At 35.2% G+C, this 16,659-nt stretch overlaps 1 protein-coding gene across 1 annotated transcript in view; it reads left to right on the top strand.

The window, feature by feature from the left end:
- Window positions 1-16,659, top strand: part of mef2d (myocyte enhancer factor 2d) — a 71,551-nt gene that overhangs the window by 25,193 nt on the left and 29,699 nt on the right. The window contains 3 exon segments of the mRNA NM_131317.1: window positions 1,892-2,029; window positions 11,409-11,616; window positions 15,383-15,439. Of these exon segments, the coding sequence (NP_571392.1) occupies window positions 1,892-2,029; window positions 11,409-11,616; window positions 15,383-15,439 (403 nt within the window).

Raw genomic sequence — 16,659 nt, 5'->3', positions numbered from 1 at the left:
TACTTGTTGTAATCATAACTAACATACTCTAAAATGCAATATGATTATTTAAATGAAGTGCCAGGTTTTGGTTTCACTTTCTCTGCCGAGTGCACTCATTCAGCCGCAAAAACATCATTAGATGAAGACAGAAAATACATTTTTGGGTGAATTATACCTTATAAAAATTGTATGTGACTCTTTCAACACCATTTGGAGCTGTCCATCTTGCTGGGCAAGATAAATAAAACCATGTAAAGACTTTTACAACCACCTTTACACTTCTCTCCTAAACTTCAAAATGTAATTGGCTGAATCGTAGGGATGCTGGGTTAAGAATTAAGAAGAAGGGTCGATTATTTATTTATTTTTTTTTTAAATAATCGTGCATCTCTATTTTGGGGAGTGTTTGTTTTAAAGAAATGAATACTTTTATTTGGCAAGATTTTAATGTATTGATCAAAATTGGCAGAATGACTTTCATTGATAAATTCTGTCATTCTAATCTTTCTGTTGATCACAATGTGAAACATTTGTTGACAATAATCAAAACATGTCTTGATTTTAGAATTATTTCTGAAGAATCAGGTGACACTAAAGGCTGGAAAAATGGCTGCTGAAAATTCACTTTTGCCGTCACAGGAGTTTTAGGAAGTATGCTATGGTTAGAGCTGGCTGATTTAGCCTAAAATCAAAATCTTGAATAATATAATATAATATGCTCACATATTTCAAGTGACAGATTTTTGAATGAAAGGTGCATTACTGAATTTTAAAATAATTGAGGGAAACGCACACTATCCTCTATCTATAATTATTTAATGAGCATCGGTGTTGAACAACTAAAATTAAAACACACATTGCCTAAAACAACAATCACTTTTTAATTATGAAAAGAAGTATAAATCAGACTTAACAGAGTGGGGTCACGTGAAGAGGTAGGGAAAGTAATTGAAAAAACTGATCTAGATAAATTTGATCGATTATAGGTTCTGAATGCCACTTACTTTTCGATGAATCACACAGCCCTACCTAAGGGTTATAATATAATAAAAACAGTTATTTTAAAATCACTGTTATATTATTTTTAATGTGTTTTATCATTTTAGATTAAAGAGCAATTAAGAGAATCTTACCAACCCCAAACTTTAAACCTGTAGTGTATATAAAAATGTATAAAAATGCATAATTGCAGTACAAGTGTTAATTATCCAATTAGCAGTGTTGAGCTGAATAACACGCGGTCAGTTTATTTTATGCTTCATTTCCTTTGCACATCTTTTATGTCACTGTGACCTCTATGAGAAGCAGAGCTTAAAGCAGTTTTTTTCTCATTCAGCCTTGATACCCCCATCAAAGCTACTTAGAGAAAATCTTGTTTTGCAAAATCTCCTCAAAAAAAGACTTGCGCTGTTTCCAGGCTGAAACCGATAAATTGAGTTTCTCTCTTTTCAACTTTTTTCTATTCCATGGTTGTCTGTGTGCTCTGCAAGTTTCATCATTTTCCATGTCATGGTGTAAAATCGAATTTAGCCCCTTCAAACCCTCATGAAAGATTTAGCCGATGTACAGTGTGTCACACATTACTCTACTGGTTTCATAAATCAATGCTGCTTTTCTCTCTGATTGACGTTTGTGTTTCTAAGTGTGAAATGTGCTCCTTTTCTTTTCCTGCTCCGATTGCTTTAAGACGTTGAGAAAGAAAGGCTTTAACGGTTGCAACAGTCCGGAGCCAGACGGAGACGATTCGATTGACCAAAGTCCATTACAGGAGGACAAATACCGGAAGAGCGAGGAGCTGGATATCCTCTTCAAACGCTACGGAGTGAGTATTTTTCTTCACCTTGCCGTTCTAACCTCCGTCCTTCTCTTTCTTTCCTTCTGTCTCTCTTCGCTCCTCGAATAAACCAAGGCTCTGAACAAGAAAGAGCACCGTGATTCGGAGAGCCCGGACCCCGAGGAGCCGTTCTCCCTCACACCTCGCACAGAGGAGAAGTACAAAAAGATAGACGAGGAGTTTGATAAAATGATGCAGAGCTATAGGCTTTCAGTGAGTACCCGTGTGAAGAGGCCTGCTCTCGGCCCAGCAACCAACTCACACAGCCTGCTGCCGGCCCGGCAAACCAACTCACAGAGCACCTCGCACCCATTTCTCACCCCATCCCCACCCCTCAACCCCCTCTGAATGTGTGTGCTTGGGCAGGAAGAGGGCAGTCGGAGCCTGAGATCCCTCACAATCCACTTTTGCCAAACGAGCTTGTGATTTATAGCTGTCTTGATTCTGCGTGCTGTTGTTTTGCGTTTTCTGTGATGACTGATGCTTGTATCGCGTTAGCCAGGAATAGACTTCTGAGTCATACAGGTCCCGTTTCAGGCGTCGGCGAAGATGATTTTCATTAAGACACTGTCAAGAATGCTTAATGCATGAGGAATCTCCTCTCTAGAGGTATAGAAACAAGAACGTGCTGCTCGCTAACACTGTGTGTCGAGGGCCAGAGTTTGATACAATTTACGTGGCGAACAGGATTCAACTTAATCATAGCATAGGAACTAGTGTTCTTCTTCCACTGTAATGTTATCGAACTGGATAAAACTTGCTTGGGAGAAGAATACAAAAGTTTTTCCCAACATATGCTCTCTTACAACATTTTTGACTTTGTCACAAGTGGTCGACGTAAAATTCAGATGTTAGCTTTAAGATGTAGTGAGCACTCAGCTCACAATTCGTTACTATTTACAATTCTGATTTCACAAGTTTTCCCAAACAAAATGAGTTGAGAATTTATAAATGAACAAGTGGCCCTTTATTACTTCTCAAATGCTGCACATTTCTATGTAAAATAAATATATATTTTGACAAGTAACAAAAATAAATTACAATTTAAAACAAATGCTCAATAAAAGTGTGTGACAGAGATGGAAAAAGAAAGAGAGAAAACTTTGTACAAATTTGCTAATTACTATCCCTACTGCAATCTACTACTTCAATCTCCTATTTCAGCCTGATCTCATGAGAAAACTGATATAGTGGCCAATTCGTATGAATTCTTACAATCTCATTCGTACAATTTAGCATGATTTGCTTATCCCCAAATGATAGTTGGGTTTAGGGGTGCAGTTGGGTGCCACGCATCTTTTAAAATCTGACATTTTGTTCAACTGAACTCCTATAAATTCATACAAATTAGCCAATAAACTGACAAAACGTAAAATAGCTACACTACTTCAATCTCCTATTTCAGCCTGATCTCATGAGAAAACTGATTTAGTGGCTAATTCGTATGAATTCAGTCTCATTCATATAATTTAGTATGATTTGCTTATCCCCCAATGACGGTTGGGTTAAGGGATGGGGTTGGGGTTCTTTTTAAAATCACACAACTGAACTCAAATAAATTCATGTGAATTAGCCAATTAACTGACAAAACGTGAAATTACACTACTTCAATCTCCTTTTTCAGCCTGATCTCCCTAGGAAACATAGCTATTTTACGTTTTGTCAGTTAATTGGCTAATTTGTATGAATTTGTGCGAGTTCAAAAAAGGTGGTGTAGCATCCCAAACTCGCCCCTAAGCCCAACCGTCATTGAGGGATAAGCTAATTGTATTAAATTGTATTAATGAGATCATAAAAATGTATGCAAATTAGCCACTAAATCAAAAAGTTATGAATTGCTTTGAGATTGTGTTCCTTATTTATCTTAAAGGGGTAGTTCAACCAAAAATTTAAATTTACTTACTATTTACTCACCCTCAAGTGGTTCCAAACCCTTAGTTTCTTTATTCTGTTGAACACTGAAGAAGATATTTGAAAGAAAGATAAAAATTTGTAACCACTGATCTTTGTTGTCCAGCTTTGTTTAAAATGTGTAGGTGTTTTTGTCCAACAGAAGAAAGAATCTGAGGTCACAAAAGTTTGAAACAAGTAAATGATGGCAGAATTTACAATATGGGGTGAACTATCACTTTAATACCAGATGTAACCAGTGCCCTGTTTCCACTTGAACATGTTCAACACAACTTTTAGAGCACATAAATTTGGCATCATCCACTTTGGAACAAAAAAGCAGCTCAACATCAGATATAGCGCCAGTCCTAAAGAAGATTCACACTGGTCTCCTCCCAGTGTATCGTTCACGGGCTAGAGCACAAAAAGAGTCATCCAGCACCTCTCTCTTTCTCTGCCATATAATCCCAGCATGAGTGCCTGAGGAAGCAAAGCTAAAACCTTAATCCCTCTCGCAGGGGACACCCAGCAGCATGTGTACTACAAGCTCTACTTAACAGGCCAGAAAATGATCAGTTTGTAATGAGTTTTTAGATATTCACCACTAACTGTCTGACTTGGCTGTCATGGCAACCACAGTGCTTAAAGCTGGAATGTTAGTAGGAAATATGCCTGCTCTATTTTTGTTAATTTTAATAGAAATATTTAATATAAAGTACTTGAAAGTAATTTTAAATTGTAATCTAAACTTTTTATTCTGACGCTGTTTCTGTGTCAACTAGGTATAAAAACAAAAATTTCTTATTAGGGTTTCATATATATAGTTAATAATGCAAAAACATTATTTAAAAGTTTGGGAATGACAATATATTTTATGTTATTTTATTATAAAAGCAATTTACCTTTATTCAGCATGGATGCATTCAGTTGATGGAAGTAGTAAATAGGCAAATGCTTACTTACTCCCAGGGCCGCTTATATCGAAGTTGATATTTGGCCGCACCATGTTGGTGTTTCGTAATTTTTATGAGGTGGGTTGTTATCCCAAAGCTCAACCCCCAACCTGGAGGACCAGATGTACACATATACACTATGCCCAATTTAGCTTACCCAATTCACCAGCACAATAGCGCATAGCATCTTTAGACTTGTGGGAGAAACTGGAAACCGGAGCACCCGGAGAAAACCACACAGAAATGCCAACTGACCCAGCCGGGACTCAACCCAGCAACTTTCTTGCTGTGAGGTGATAGTGCTAACCATTGTGCCACCATGCCACCCTAAATAAGCAAATATATAGAAAAAATAATTAATAAATAAATATTAAAAAACGCTGAAAAATCTCAGAAAAAAAAAACATTTTAATGCACTACTAAAGAAACTATTAAAAAATATTTTCAAAATAAAATATTTTATAACATGATGAAATAAATGCGGCCTTGTAATCATAATTAATAATAATGTAATCAAATTAATAATAATAATAATAAGTATGTTGGCGCCACTAGCCTAGTGGTAAGGTCGTTGACAGAACACCGATGTGCTCACGGCGACCCGAGTTTAAATCCTGGCTCGAGGTCCTTTGGCGATCCTTCCCCTTTCTCTGCTCCCCACACTTTGCTGTCTGTAAAATCTCCACTGTCCTGTCCTAATAAAGGTGAAAACCCCTAAAAATAATAAATTATATTAAAATAATAATAAGTATAAAATACTTTATTTAAAACATAAATTACTAACCCCAGGCTTTTCAGAGCTACTGTTAGTATAGGATATTGACTTGCTTTTGGTCTATATTTAATTTTTTGGTTGCATTTGGCAATTACAAAGTGTGTTAAAGTTAATCTTTAATACTTTTTAATGACACTGTTGAATTTAATCTTCTGTGGATCTTTAAAAAGTTGCAGCTTTGTAAAAAGAAATTAAATCACTTTTAAAATCGTCTTTTGATCAAAATCTGCTCATTCTGTCATTTATTTATCATACAGTGCCCAGCATAACTGAGTACGTCCCATTTTGAAAATTAATATTTCTATCCATTTCTTAGTGAATATAGTCAATGTATTTTGGTGCATTTAAACAAAACAGATTTATTAAACAGATACATTTATTCAAATAATATTTTAGTCATCAAACATATTTAGAAATTAAAAGACAAAACAATTAAATTCAAGTAAAATATTGCAAAAAAAAAAAATTGCAACCTACAAAATTTCAACAAAAAATTTCCCTTTTTGTGCTTCTTTTGATTTTTCCTCTTTTTAAAATATTTGTATTTAAAATTTTTCTCTTACATATAAACTTGAGTGTTCTCGTTTTTTAACCATTATCGTAAGTTTTGTTAGATAAGCTTCAGATTTGACTTCAGTACTGACTAATCTAATGTAAATGCACAAATATAATATTGTATAGCTTCCTATTAAAAATATGAATTTCAAAGACAGATTTGTGAGGGGTGCACTGTATATTTTTATGCTGTATTAATGGCCTTATTTATATCTACTGAGTAATCACCTCCATTGAGCTCCAATCCAAAAATTCCAAGTTGCTTCCCGAAACCAGTCTTTCTCACTTCACTGGTCATGCGCTTCCTCAACGTCACAGTCACCAAGTGTCTTTCCTTTCACAGTTGTCTATCACTTGTGTGTGTGTGTGTCTAGACTGATATTATATGGAGTCTGTTGTACTTGTCTTCAGTTGTTGAAGACACATTCGGATTTGTGAGATTGCACTTCTTGCTGAGAAATTGAAGACTATCAAGCTATTTTTTACCCAGTCTTGGTGTCAAAATTCACAGGTGGTTTGTTTGGTGCTCCATATTTTGAAAGCAGCTGCTCGTCTCACACTAATGACCCTCCCCTGTCCTCAGTCCCTCCTGCCCTTCACCCTGCCTGGCCTGCGTGCAGTGCTGGAAATTAGTTGCTGTTTCGTCCACAGGCTCAGTCTATAGCGTGCTGTGCTACATGGGTTACTCCTCTTAAAATTTCTTTGAAATAGCTTTGGCATCAGTACATTTTTTTACAAAAATGTTATTACAAAAAATGTACACTTAAATTCTGATATAGCAAAAAAAAACTTTTGGAGGTTAAAAATCCTCTGAAAATCTGATCAAAAACACAACATTTTATATATGTTTAAATGAAATCTTCAAATCAGTATGCCAATATCGTATGCAAATTTTACAGAAGATGTACAAATCGATTTACATTTTTTACAGACGATGTATGCTTAAATTCTAATGCCAAAAAAAAAAACTGTTAGAGGTTAGAAAGGCTCTAAAAATCTGATAAAAAGCACAAAAATAAAAATAATATGTTTAAATGAAATTTTAAAATCAGCATCCTGGTTTCACATGCTAATTTTACAGACGATGTACGATTGATTTACTTAGTTTACAGACGATGTACGCCTAAATTCTAATGCCAAAAATACCTGTTAGAGGTTAAAAATGCTTGAAAAATCTGATCAAAAACACAAAATGTTATATATGTTTAAATGAAATCTTCAAATCAATATGCCAGTTTCATATGCTACTTTTACAGACTATATATGAATTGATTTATAGATGATGTACGCTTAAATTCTAATGGCATAAAAACCTGTTGTAGGTTAAAATTGCTCTAAGAATGATATCAAAAACACCAAAAATGTAATTTTGTTAAATAATATCCCTGTTTCATATGCTAATTTTACACTTTATTATTTGTTTGCTAATTTTAGTGAACTTGGAAAAACAGTGAGCAATATATAGACAAAAAAATCGGGGGAAAACTTTACATTATGATATACCTAATTTATTCATTAATTGTATTGTTTATGAACATAAAATTCAAATTGAACCATTGATCTGTTTGTTATTATATGACACTATTTTATAGAACAGAACTAAAATGAACCAACAGTTTTAATAACAGCTAACAGTTTATTTAATTAATTATGTATTAATTTTCAAAAGATTACAAGTACTGGAACAAATGTTTTGTTCATTGTTAGTTAATAGAAGTTATTACATTGACTAATAGGACATGTTACCACAGAGTTGTGATACCCTTCCTTAATTGGTTATCTATTAAAGCCCATTTCCACCATGGAAAAAACTCACCATTCTTGTTATTTACTTATAATTGTGAATCTTTAACTCACAATTTTGACTTTTTCACATAATTGTAAGCTTATTTTTTAATTATGGATTATCATCTCATTTTTTTTGCTATTGTAAAACATGTGATTTTATAACCTTTAAAAAAATTGCTAGACAATGGTGCAAAATAAATGTAGAATTTAAAAAAAAAAAGCCTCTTAAACCTGTCGTCATGAGAAAAAATTATGTCAGAATTGTGGGAATAAAAGTCCCAATTTCCTTTCTGTATTATAATTTTTTTTTAATCCTGAGTTGAAAATGTGTTTCCATAGTAATCACCCATATACGGAGACCAAAACCCTGCAGTTTCTTTCCGACATTATAACCTGCGCTCTTCAAACTACATTTTTCTACTGACGCTTCGACAGAGAGGCTAGAGGAGAAAGGGAGAAGGACAGAGGAACAGCCAGACTAACTCTATCAAACTGGGTCCCACTCAGAACACAGGAGGCCTAGTGCGGCCCACATTCTAATTTTAGAGGCCCTGGTTTTGCTGAGGATCATGGGAAAATGGGTCTCCATCAGAGCATCTGGACAGTTTGAGTCCACACTGATTGCTGAAGCTGGTTAATTGGCCTTCAGAAAACAGAAGAACGAAGCTTGGCTGACTCAGGAATTGTCACGGCCACATGCCCCTTGTTTGAAACACCTGAGCCTCCCCTGCACCGTGGGTTATTCCCTAGAGTCATATTACCAGTTTAAGGACAACTGTTGCAGACTAAAATGCAGTATAATAGCTTCACTACTAAACAAAAATATGCCTATCTGCTTGTTATGTCTGATGCCATGCATCACTGTTTTCGTTTTCGGGTCCAAACACAAATCAGCTGCTAAAAGTAAATGTGGTTAATATAGACTCATGTTGTGCATATTGTTGTACGACAAACAAATTATTCAGGTTGCATAAGCTCATTCTGGACAGCGTGCACAAGGCCAGATGTTTCCAAACTTTTCAGCTCACAAGCCCTAAAATAACAATGCTAGTGACTGGAGACCATCACTATCTTTGGATGTGGTTATAAATATACAAATACTGCACTGCCCACAAATACCAATATTCCTAAAACACAAGCATAATACAACATAAATAAATGCAACAGTCTTACAACCATTAGGGCTGTAACGATACACCAAACCCACGATTCGGTTCGTATCACGATTTTTGATCCACGATTCGGTTCGTATCACGATTTTTTTTTTCGTGTGGGGTGGGAAAAAAAAAAGATTTTTAAAACTATTTTTTATTTAAATAACATTTGAAAAATCTTTATAAACTAAACATTAAAGAACAATATTACCTATGCAAATTATTAACAATATAAATAGCCATATATAAAATAAATAAATAGCCAAAATATCACTTTTGTTTTCTTTGTAACAAAATACTGTTGAAAAACCAAACAGAGCTAAACTCCATTGTGTAGATGTTTCAAGCATGTTGAAAATTCTTTTTAAATATTGCATTTTAAAATAGGCTACTGATTTATTTTTAAATGCTAGCATATTAATAACAGAACAGAACAACAGAGCATCTTCACGCACCTGCAGTGTTTAGCACAGAAGAGCAGAATAATCTAAATAAAATGAATAAAATAAATAGGACTGCCCTAAATTATTTTCATTTAAATAATTAATTTATATTACAAAACGAAAATACTGACTGATTCTTTTTAATAACCGGCATAGGCTGTTTTTTCCCAATCATGTTTTTTCTTCCATCAAACCATATAATGTTTTTATAGTAAATGATAAATTTCAACATTAACCTCATTTAATGAAAACACCGTAAGTCCATTTTCGGTATAATTTTTGAGACTGACACTCAGAGATAATCCTTCACGTTCAGTAGTGACTTGTATTTATTTTTAATGTATATGAGTGATGAAAAGGTGTCTAAAATGTTCAAATATTTGTGTGTTTTTAATATAATGTAGTCACCTAAGGGGTTGCAAACCACTGAATGAATTTGAAGTGTTTTTTTATCTAAAGGCTAAAGCCTTTTTATTAGCAACATATTTGAAAGGTGCGTTAGGTGATCTGCCAAAATGCTAAAAGGTTAACATAATATCTTTGAAACACAGTCCCTCCCCTGCCATCCAAAGCCACACCTCTTGAAACGCGAACGCACACACCTTAAAGATGAAAACCTACTAGATCGTTTGCCAGTTAGAAAACTGTAAAGTACTTTATAACACTACAATTCTGAAAAAAAAACTGTATTATATCAAGCACATTTTCATTTGTGTAGCAAGCAAAACTTGTCAGTATGTGCAATATTTCAAGCATGCAAGGATCACTAGTCTCACTCTTTCACACGCTTTGTCCTAAAGCAACTACTGTATGCTTAGTGTTTGGCTGGAGGGGTGCAGGAATTACACTTATTACTAAGCCATACTTACAGTACATGCTATTTCAGACTAAATATTTAAAGTAGCATGGTAAAACCAATATAGGGACCGCTTCACAGGTTGTCATTGTTTAAAAATAAACCATTGTGAGTTGAATATAAAATCAACTTCACCTCAGTCCAACAGGCTAGGCAGAATAGCGATATTATGTTTTGCTGTTAAACTAAATTAAAATCTACAATATCAATGCTGTAAAAGGTCCCTTTAGAAATTGAAAATAGTCACATCAATCTATTGACGAAAGATTTCAGTGCAACAACACTGAATCCGTAAAACAACCAAATCCACATCAGCTACTTATCAGAATTAAGGGAATCGTCGGCACGACAAATTTTAATTGGATGAACATTTTTTATCATTATGTCTCACCCAGAATGTGTAAATACATATTTATATATTAAGACCATTTACTTTAATCATTATTATTAGAATGTAAAGAGACTTTCAACCAGCACAACAACAAAATATTTTTGAAGACAATCACCTACTGCACCTTTAATGTATCGATTAACTACTATTTTTATATGTAGTTAGTTTGGATAAAATATGGCAATTCTAATAGTTTTATAAAATGTATTTGAATTTTGGAAATCATCAAGCAATCCCCCTTCCCCCCATAGTGTCCTGACCCCCACTATGGGAACCACTGCATTGTGCGATTAGCAATTAGAAATATTTGTAAGGGAGAGGTGAATTAAAAAAGAAATAAAGCTTGATCATGTTACACTGTACTCCATAAACGCAATCAAACCTTCATACATAGCTGACTGACGTTCACACTTTGAACTGTTTGTGCAGTACTTAGTTTGCCCACAGTAGCGACACTGAACCAATTCCTTGTTTCTCAGTTTGGAAAGAAAACTGAACGAGAACAACAACAAATGAAGGCAGCAAAAACAGTTTAAGAGTATGTGTGAGAAGAGCAAAAGAAAAAAGCTTTTCGTTTCCAGCCAATCAGGAAAATCGACCATTTTCAGTTCTTCCGAAATTAACGTTGCACTTCGTAGCTTCACGTGCTCTGCTTTGGAGATGTTTGCACAAGTCACTGCATGCTATTAAAACCAGTGTGTGGCCATTTGCGTGTTATCTTGATGTACATGAAAGTATGCAAGTTGAAGCCGCTAACCTCTTCCCCTCTTTATCTGTGCTTTCTCAGTCCACAGTGCCAGCGCCCACTTTCTCCATGCCAGTCACAGTGCCGGTGTCCAATCAGAGCCCGTTGCCATTCAGCAATCCAAGCAGTCTCGTCACCACTTCCTTCGTCACCTCGACCCTCACAGACCCACGCCTGCTTTCACCACAGCAGCCCCAGCTCCAGAGGAACACGGTTTCTCCAGGCCTGCCACAGAGACCCGCCAGCGCAGGTAAAAACCCTAAGCACATCACTGCTGCTGGGTACCAGTGAGGAAAGCAGGAAGGAGGAAATAGTAACTCATGCAGTGTTGTACATGAGCTTGTAATGTTGCCCTGTTGGTGTCGGATTACACAGAGCAGCTGTTTCTGAGACACACCACTGATTTCTGCAGAAAAGTGCCTCTAAGACCTTCTTCTTCTCTACTATGGAGTGGTTACATAGTGAACTTTCTAATTCTGTTAATATGTGATGCAATTTTTTTACGGTACAGTATAAAGACAATTTTGGCTAATTATTCAGATTTTAACTTTATTCAGTATTCATTGATTTTGCATATTTAATTGGGCTGCTATTTGTTTTGCTATAATTCAATTCATTTCATGTTTATTTCCATAATCCTGTTTATTTTACAATGTAGATTGTGTCAAAGCAGCTTAACATAGAAGGTTATAGTGAATATAAACAGTGTCAGTCAAGTTTTCAAAGTTCAGTTTAGTTCCGATCAGTGAGATTTAATTTTCACTGCTGAAAGTCCAAACACTGAAGAGCAAATCCATTGATGCGCAGCTCCACAAGTCCCAAACCAATCAAAGCAGTGGCCAGGAACAAACTTTACCAATTGACGAAAGTGAAGGGAAAAAAACTTTGAGAGAAGGTCATCATCATCTAAGAACTATTTAAATTAGTCAAAAACACTAATTTAAAACAAAATTAATTCTTAAAGTGCATGATTTTTCAAACTACACAATATAAATTTATCTAAATTAAATATTGTAATTTCATTAGATTTTTAATCTAAGGATGTCCCTATCAGGTTTTTTTTTGCCCCTCGAGTTCAAGTCCAAGTCAATGGATTTTGAGTATCTACAGATACCAAAACCCGATTCGATACTTCTATAATACATAAAAAAAAGAATAAAGAAGAGCAAAGAAACAGATCCAGGATGATTTTTTTTATTTAATTCACCTTATGTGAACAAACTGATAAATTCTGTGAGATAACATAAATTCCTTACTTTTGGACATGCAACAGTAAATATAAAAACAAATAGCACCTCAACTTAAAATACCCGGCAGGCAATGCCAAGTTTACTTACAGTATCTCAGTTGGCTATGGCAGTGTTGTCATCATCAACTTTATAATATTTCCAGACAGCAGACATACTCGCTCTTTCCTCTTCAAACTGCTTCCATGTTCTACTTTGCCAGCATTTAACCAATAGCATCTCTGCAACAATTGATGCACACATGCGTTGCTGTTTCTGTGACACTGTGATATATATCACTGTGATATATATATATATATATAAGTTGTTCAAACTACTTAATTAAAATGAGCTGAAACATCACAATTCTTGACATTTCATTGGGAAAATGTATTTTTTTTATGTTCAATCCACATAAATTTGTTAAAAGTGTCAAGTTAACTTAATCAATTTGTGTTGGGACTGCATAATTGAATTGTGTGGAACCTTGCATTTTTTACAGTGTACTGCCTTATCTTCGTGTTGGAAGAATCCCCCTTCCACCCCATCTCCTCCTTTTCCAGGGGGAGCCCTTGAGACACTGATCTTGACCCCCTTTTATATGATCATTGACCAGGCAGGAGACTTGGGCTCAATTATCTCCCAGCTCAGGGTTCTCTCCCTGGACAGCATGGCAAACCTGCTATTAACCTCAAGCATATTTAAGTGTGAACTCTTAAAAATGTATTTAATATTTCAACCACTGACAGTGAACTGCTATTATTAACCTTAAAACAAATTCTGTAAGAAATGTACAATTTTACGTAATTGTTTGTTAAATGCATGAACAAATGGAAACAATAGAACCTTTACAACATGAACAGGAATTGCTTTTAATGTTGTATAGAAATCGAATAGTAAATGGGGTTCACAGCATCTCATTGTGATCACTCAAAGGAGAACATTTGTAGTGTGAACATTAACGTGTTCTAATGCATCCTTGAAAACTTGAAGGACTACTGACTCATGTAACATAATCACTGTTAGGAAAAGCTTTGAAAGAAATAACTGCTCAATCGAATCATTTCAGAACGGAAGCTTTTATTGCCACCAGGAACAGACAATGGAAATTGTAGGAACAGCTGTGTAACATGCATGAGAGACAGTTTAAAAGTGCATATACAGACATTTGTTCAGTCCAGACAGCTGTTATCACTGAATAAACAACGAAAAGGGGAATCGAGACCCCAACGTGAAACTTGAATCACTTTGAAAGGGTTTATTTTCTTATAACAACTGACCTGATGTACATTATCCCATACAAGTAAACAATTAAATATTGATTTGAGTGGAAATATTTTAATAGCTCTGTGAGTGCAAACATCTGTTATGAAAGCAGTTGCTAATACGTGGCATGATCAAACTAGAAGGTCATTTAAGGGATACATTTTATTCATAACAATTATTTCACACTAAATGTGCTGGTTTTATTAATTTTTATTTTGCTATTTTTGGGTCATAGAAACAGTAAAAAATAATTATCATTTTAAAAATTACCATTTCAATATTCCATATTCAATATTATCTATTCAATATTATTTATTCCTAAATGTAATATTTTTATTATAAAGCCACATGTTTATTATGCCTCTCATCAGTCTTACATGATCTTTCAGAAAACATTCTAATAGACTGATTTGGTGCAGGAAACATTTATTATTCATATTAATAGTGACATATTTTTGCTGCCTAATATGTTTTGTGAATAGAAAGTCAAAAATATAAGCAGGTTTAGATGATATTATTGTTATAGTGTGAAAGTCTTCACTAATGATTTAAAAAAACTCGAAATACTTCCCCCAAAATACTTTCCCCAAAACTTTGAATGGAAATATACAGTATTGCAAATTATATTCTTCTTAATTCTATTCTATGCTATGCGGTTAAAGGGGTTGTTCACCCAGAAATAAAAAAAAAATCTCATCTTTTATTCTCCCTCATGTGGTTTTAAACCTTTATGAGTTTCTTCTGTTGAACAGAGGACAAAAATTTGGTGGTTGCTGGCCATCGATTTCCTTAATAGGAAATAAATTACTATGGAAGTCAAAGGCTGCCTGCTATCACTATTTTTTAAATACCTTCTTTTGCGTTTAACTGAAGAAAGAAACTCAAATAGGTTTTGAACAAGTGATTAAATTTAAATTTTCTCTTAAAATTCATTAATTTTCCTTCAGCTTAGACCCTTATTTATCAGCAGAGTGAACCACCAACTATTCCAGCATTTGTTTTACATAGCGGATGCCCTTCCAGACGCAACCCAGTACTGGGAAACACCCATACACTCTCATTCACACACTCATAACGCACTATGGCCAATTTATTACATCCAATTCACTTAGAGCACATGTCTTTGGGCTGTAGGGGAAACCGGAGCACCCGGAGGAAACTCATGCGAATTCGGGGTGAACATGCAAACTCCATACAGAAATGACGACTGGCCCAGCTGGGACTCAAACCAGCGACCTTCTTGCTGTGAGGCAACAGTGCTAACCATTGAGCCACCATGCCATCCTCTTAAAATTCAATCAATAAATAAAGCAAAACGTGTGTAAAATCAGTGTTGGTGAATAAATGAAACTTTGAAAACCATTATTAAATGATAAGCAATGAAAGTCAGATAATAATGATGGATTTTAGTTTAAAACACAAAGCCTTCATGTCTACTGTCAGATTTATTTAGCTTTAGACTAGAATTTGATGGCTTAACTCAAGGTTTCAGGCTCCCTGTAAGCTCTTCTTTCTATTTTCCAGGTGCTCTTCTGGGTGGTGACCTCAACAATTCAAATGGAGCGTGCCCGAGCCCTGTGGGTAAGTCTTGCCTCCCACTAGCCAGACGGCCCCAATAACACCTCTTCATTTTCACCTGAATTATGCATCAGTCTGAGTCAAGCTGCTTAAAATCGAAGGGCACACTTAAGACCCACAGAGTGGAGAGAGGCTTTTTCCATCTCATCCGATAAGATATGATCTGATCTGACTGTGATTATGAGAATGACAGCAGCTCCGTGAAGGTTGTCCAGGCACAAAATCTAAAAGCGAGTGATCAGTCCACTGTCACACACCTGTTTGCTCATGACAGCTGAAGCTCATAGTGTGCTCTCCAAGCATGCCTATAAACACTCTCTTGGGACCGTGGGGCACGAGTAACAGAAATGTTACGGTTCAACACCATGCATGTCAGTTTTCCTACCCAAGCCTTCTGCTATCACTCTCTTTTTGACCACATTAAAACCTGGTGTTCAAATCCAGAGTGAACATTTCGTCAGTGGTACTCACTTGTTTCAAACCTGTATGACTTTCTTTCCTCTGTTTAATACAAAAGAAAATATTTTGAAAAATGTTGGTGTCCGAATAATGGTTGGTCACCATTGACTTCTTTTGTTGGATCTCAAGTGGAACACTTAAAGGGATAGTTCACCAAAAAATGAAAAATTTTCCATCATTATTTTCCTTTGTTCCCAACGGTTAAATAAAAAACAAGATACTTAGAAAAATGTTGGAATCCTGTAACACTGATTTCCATAGTAGGATGGAAACAACAAATAATATGTATATCAATGGTTACATTCTTCAAAATTATCTTTTGTCCTCATGAAACTCAATAAAAAACTTGTTGAAACATTTTAAGTTTAAATAAAAAATTTTTTGGTGAACTTTTTCTTTGAACAGACTGTTGCATGTTGGGAACTGTTTTATCTAACGGAGATACTGCTGACCAAAGTGCTGTATATGTTTGTTGTTTTTTTGTTGTAATTTTGCTCCAGTTATATACTCACAAAATGAGATAACTGATAAAGGGTCCGAACGTGCTTTTGGCGTTGTGAGGCTTCTTACTAAGGGCCTTGCTGCGCCTTGCATTTTTTTGTCGTTGCGCGCAACGCGCTTGCAGTTAAAAAAAAGTGAACTCTGAGCAGAAGAAGTGTGTTACGTCAGTGGCGTCTTTTTCATTCTCCAATTAAATGAAAGCAGAGGGTTTCCGGTGAGGTGACAACAGTGTTTGTGTGGTCAAGACGACAACAGAGACTTTT

Source organism: Danio rerio, chromosome 16 (assembly GCF_049306965.1).
Source record: "Danio rerio strain Tuebingen ecotype United States chromosome 16, GRCz12tu, whole genome shotgun sequence".
NCBI classification, from domain to species: Eukaryota; Metazoa; Chordata; class Actinopteri; order Cypriniformes; family Danionidae; genus Danio; species Danio rerio.
Note: the sequence above shows the minus strand (reverse complement) of the source record. Positions and strands in the feature narration are given on the sequence as shown.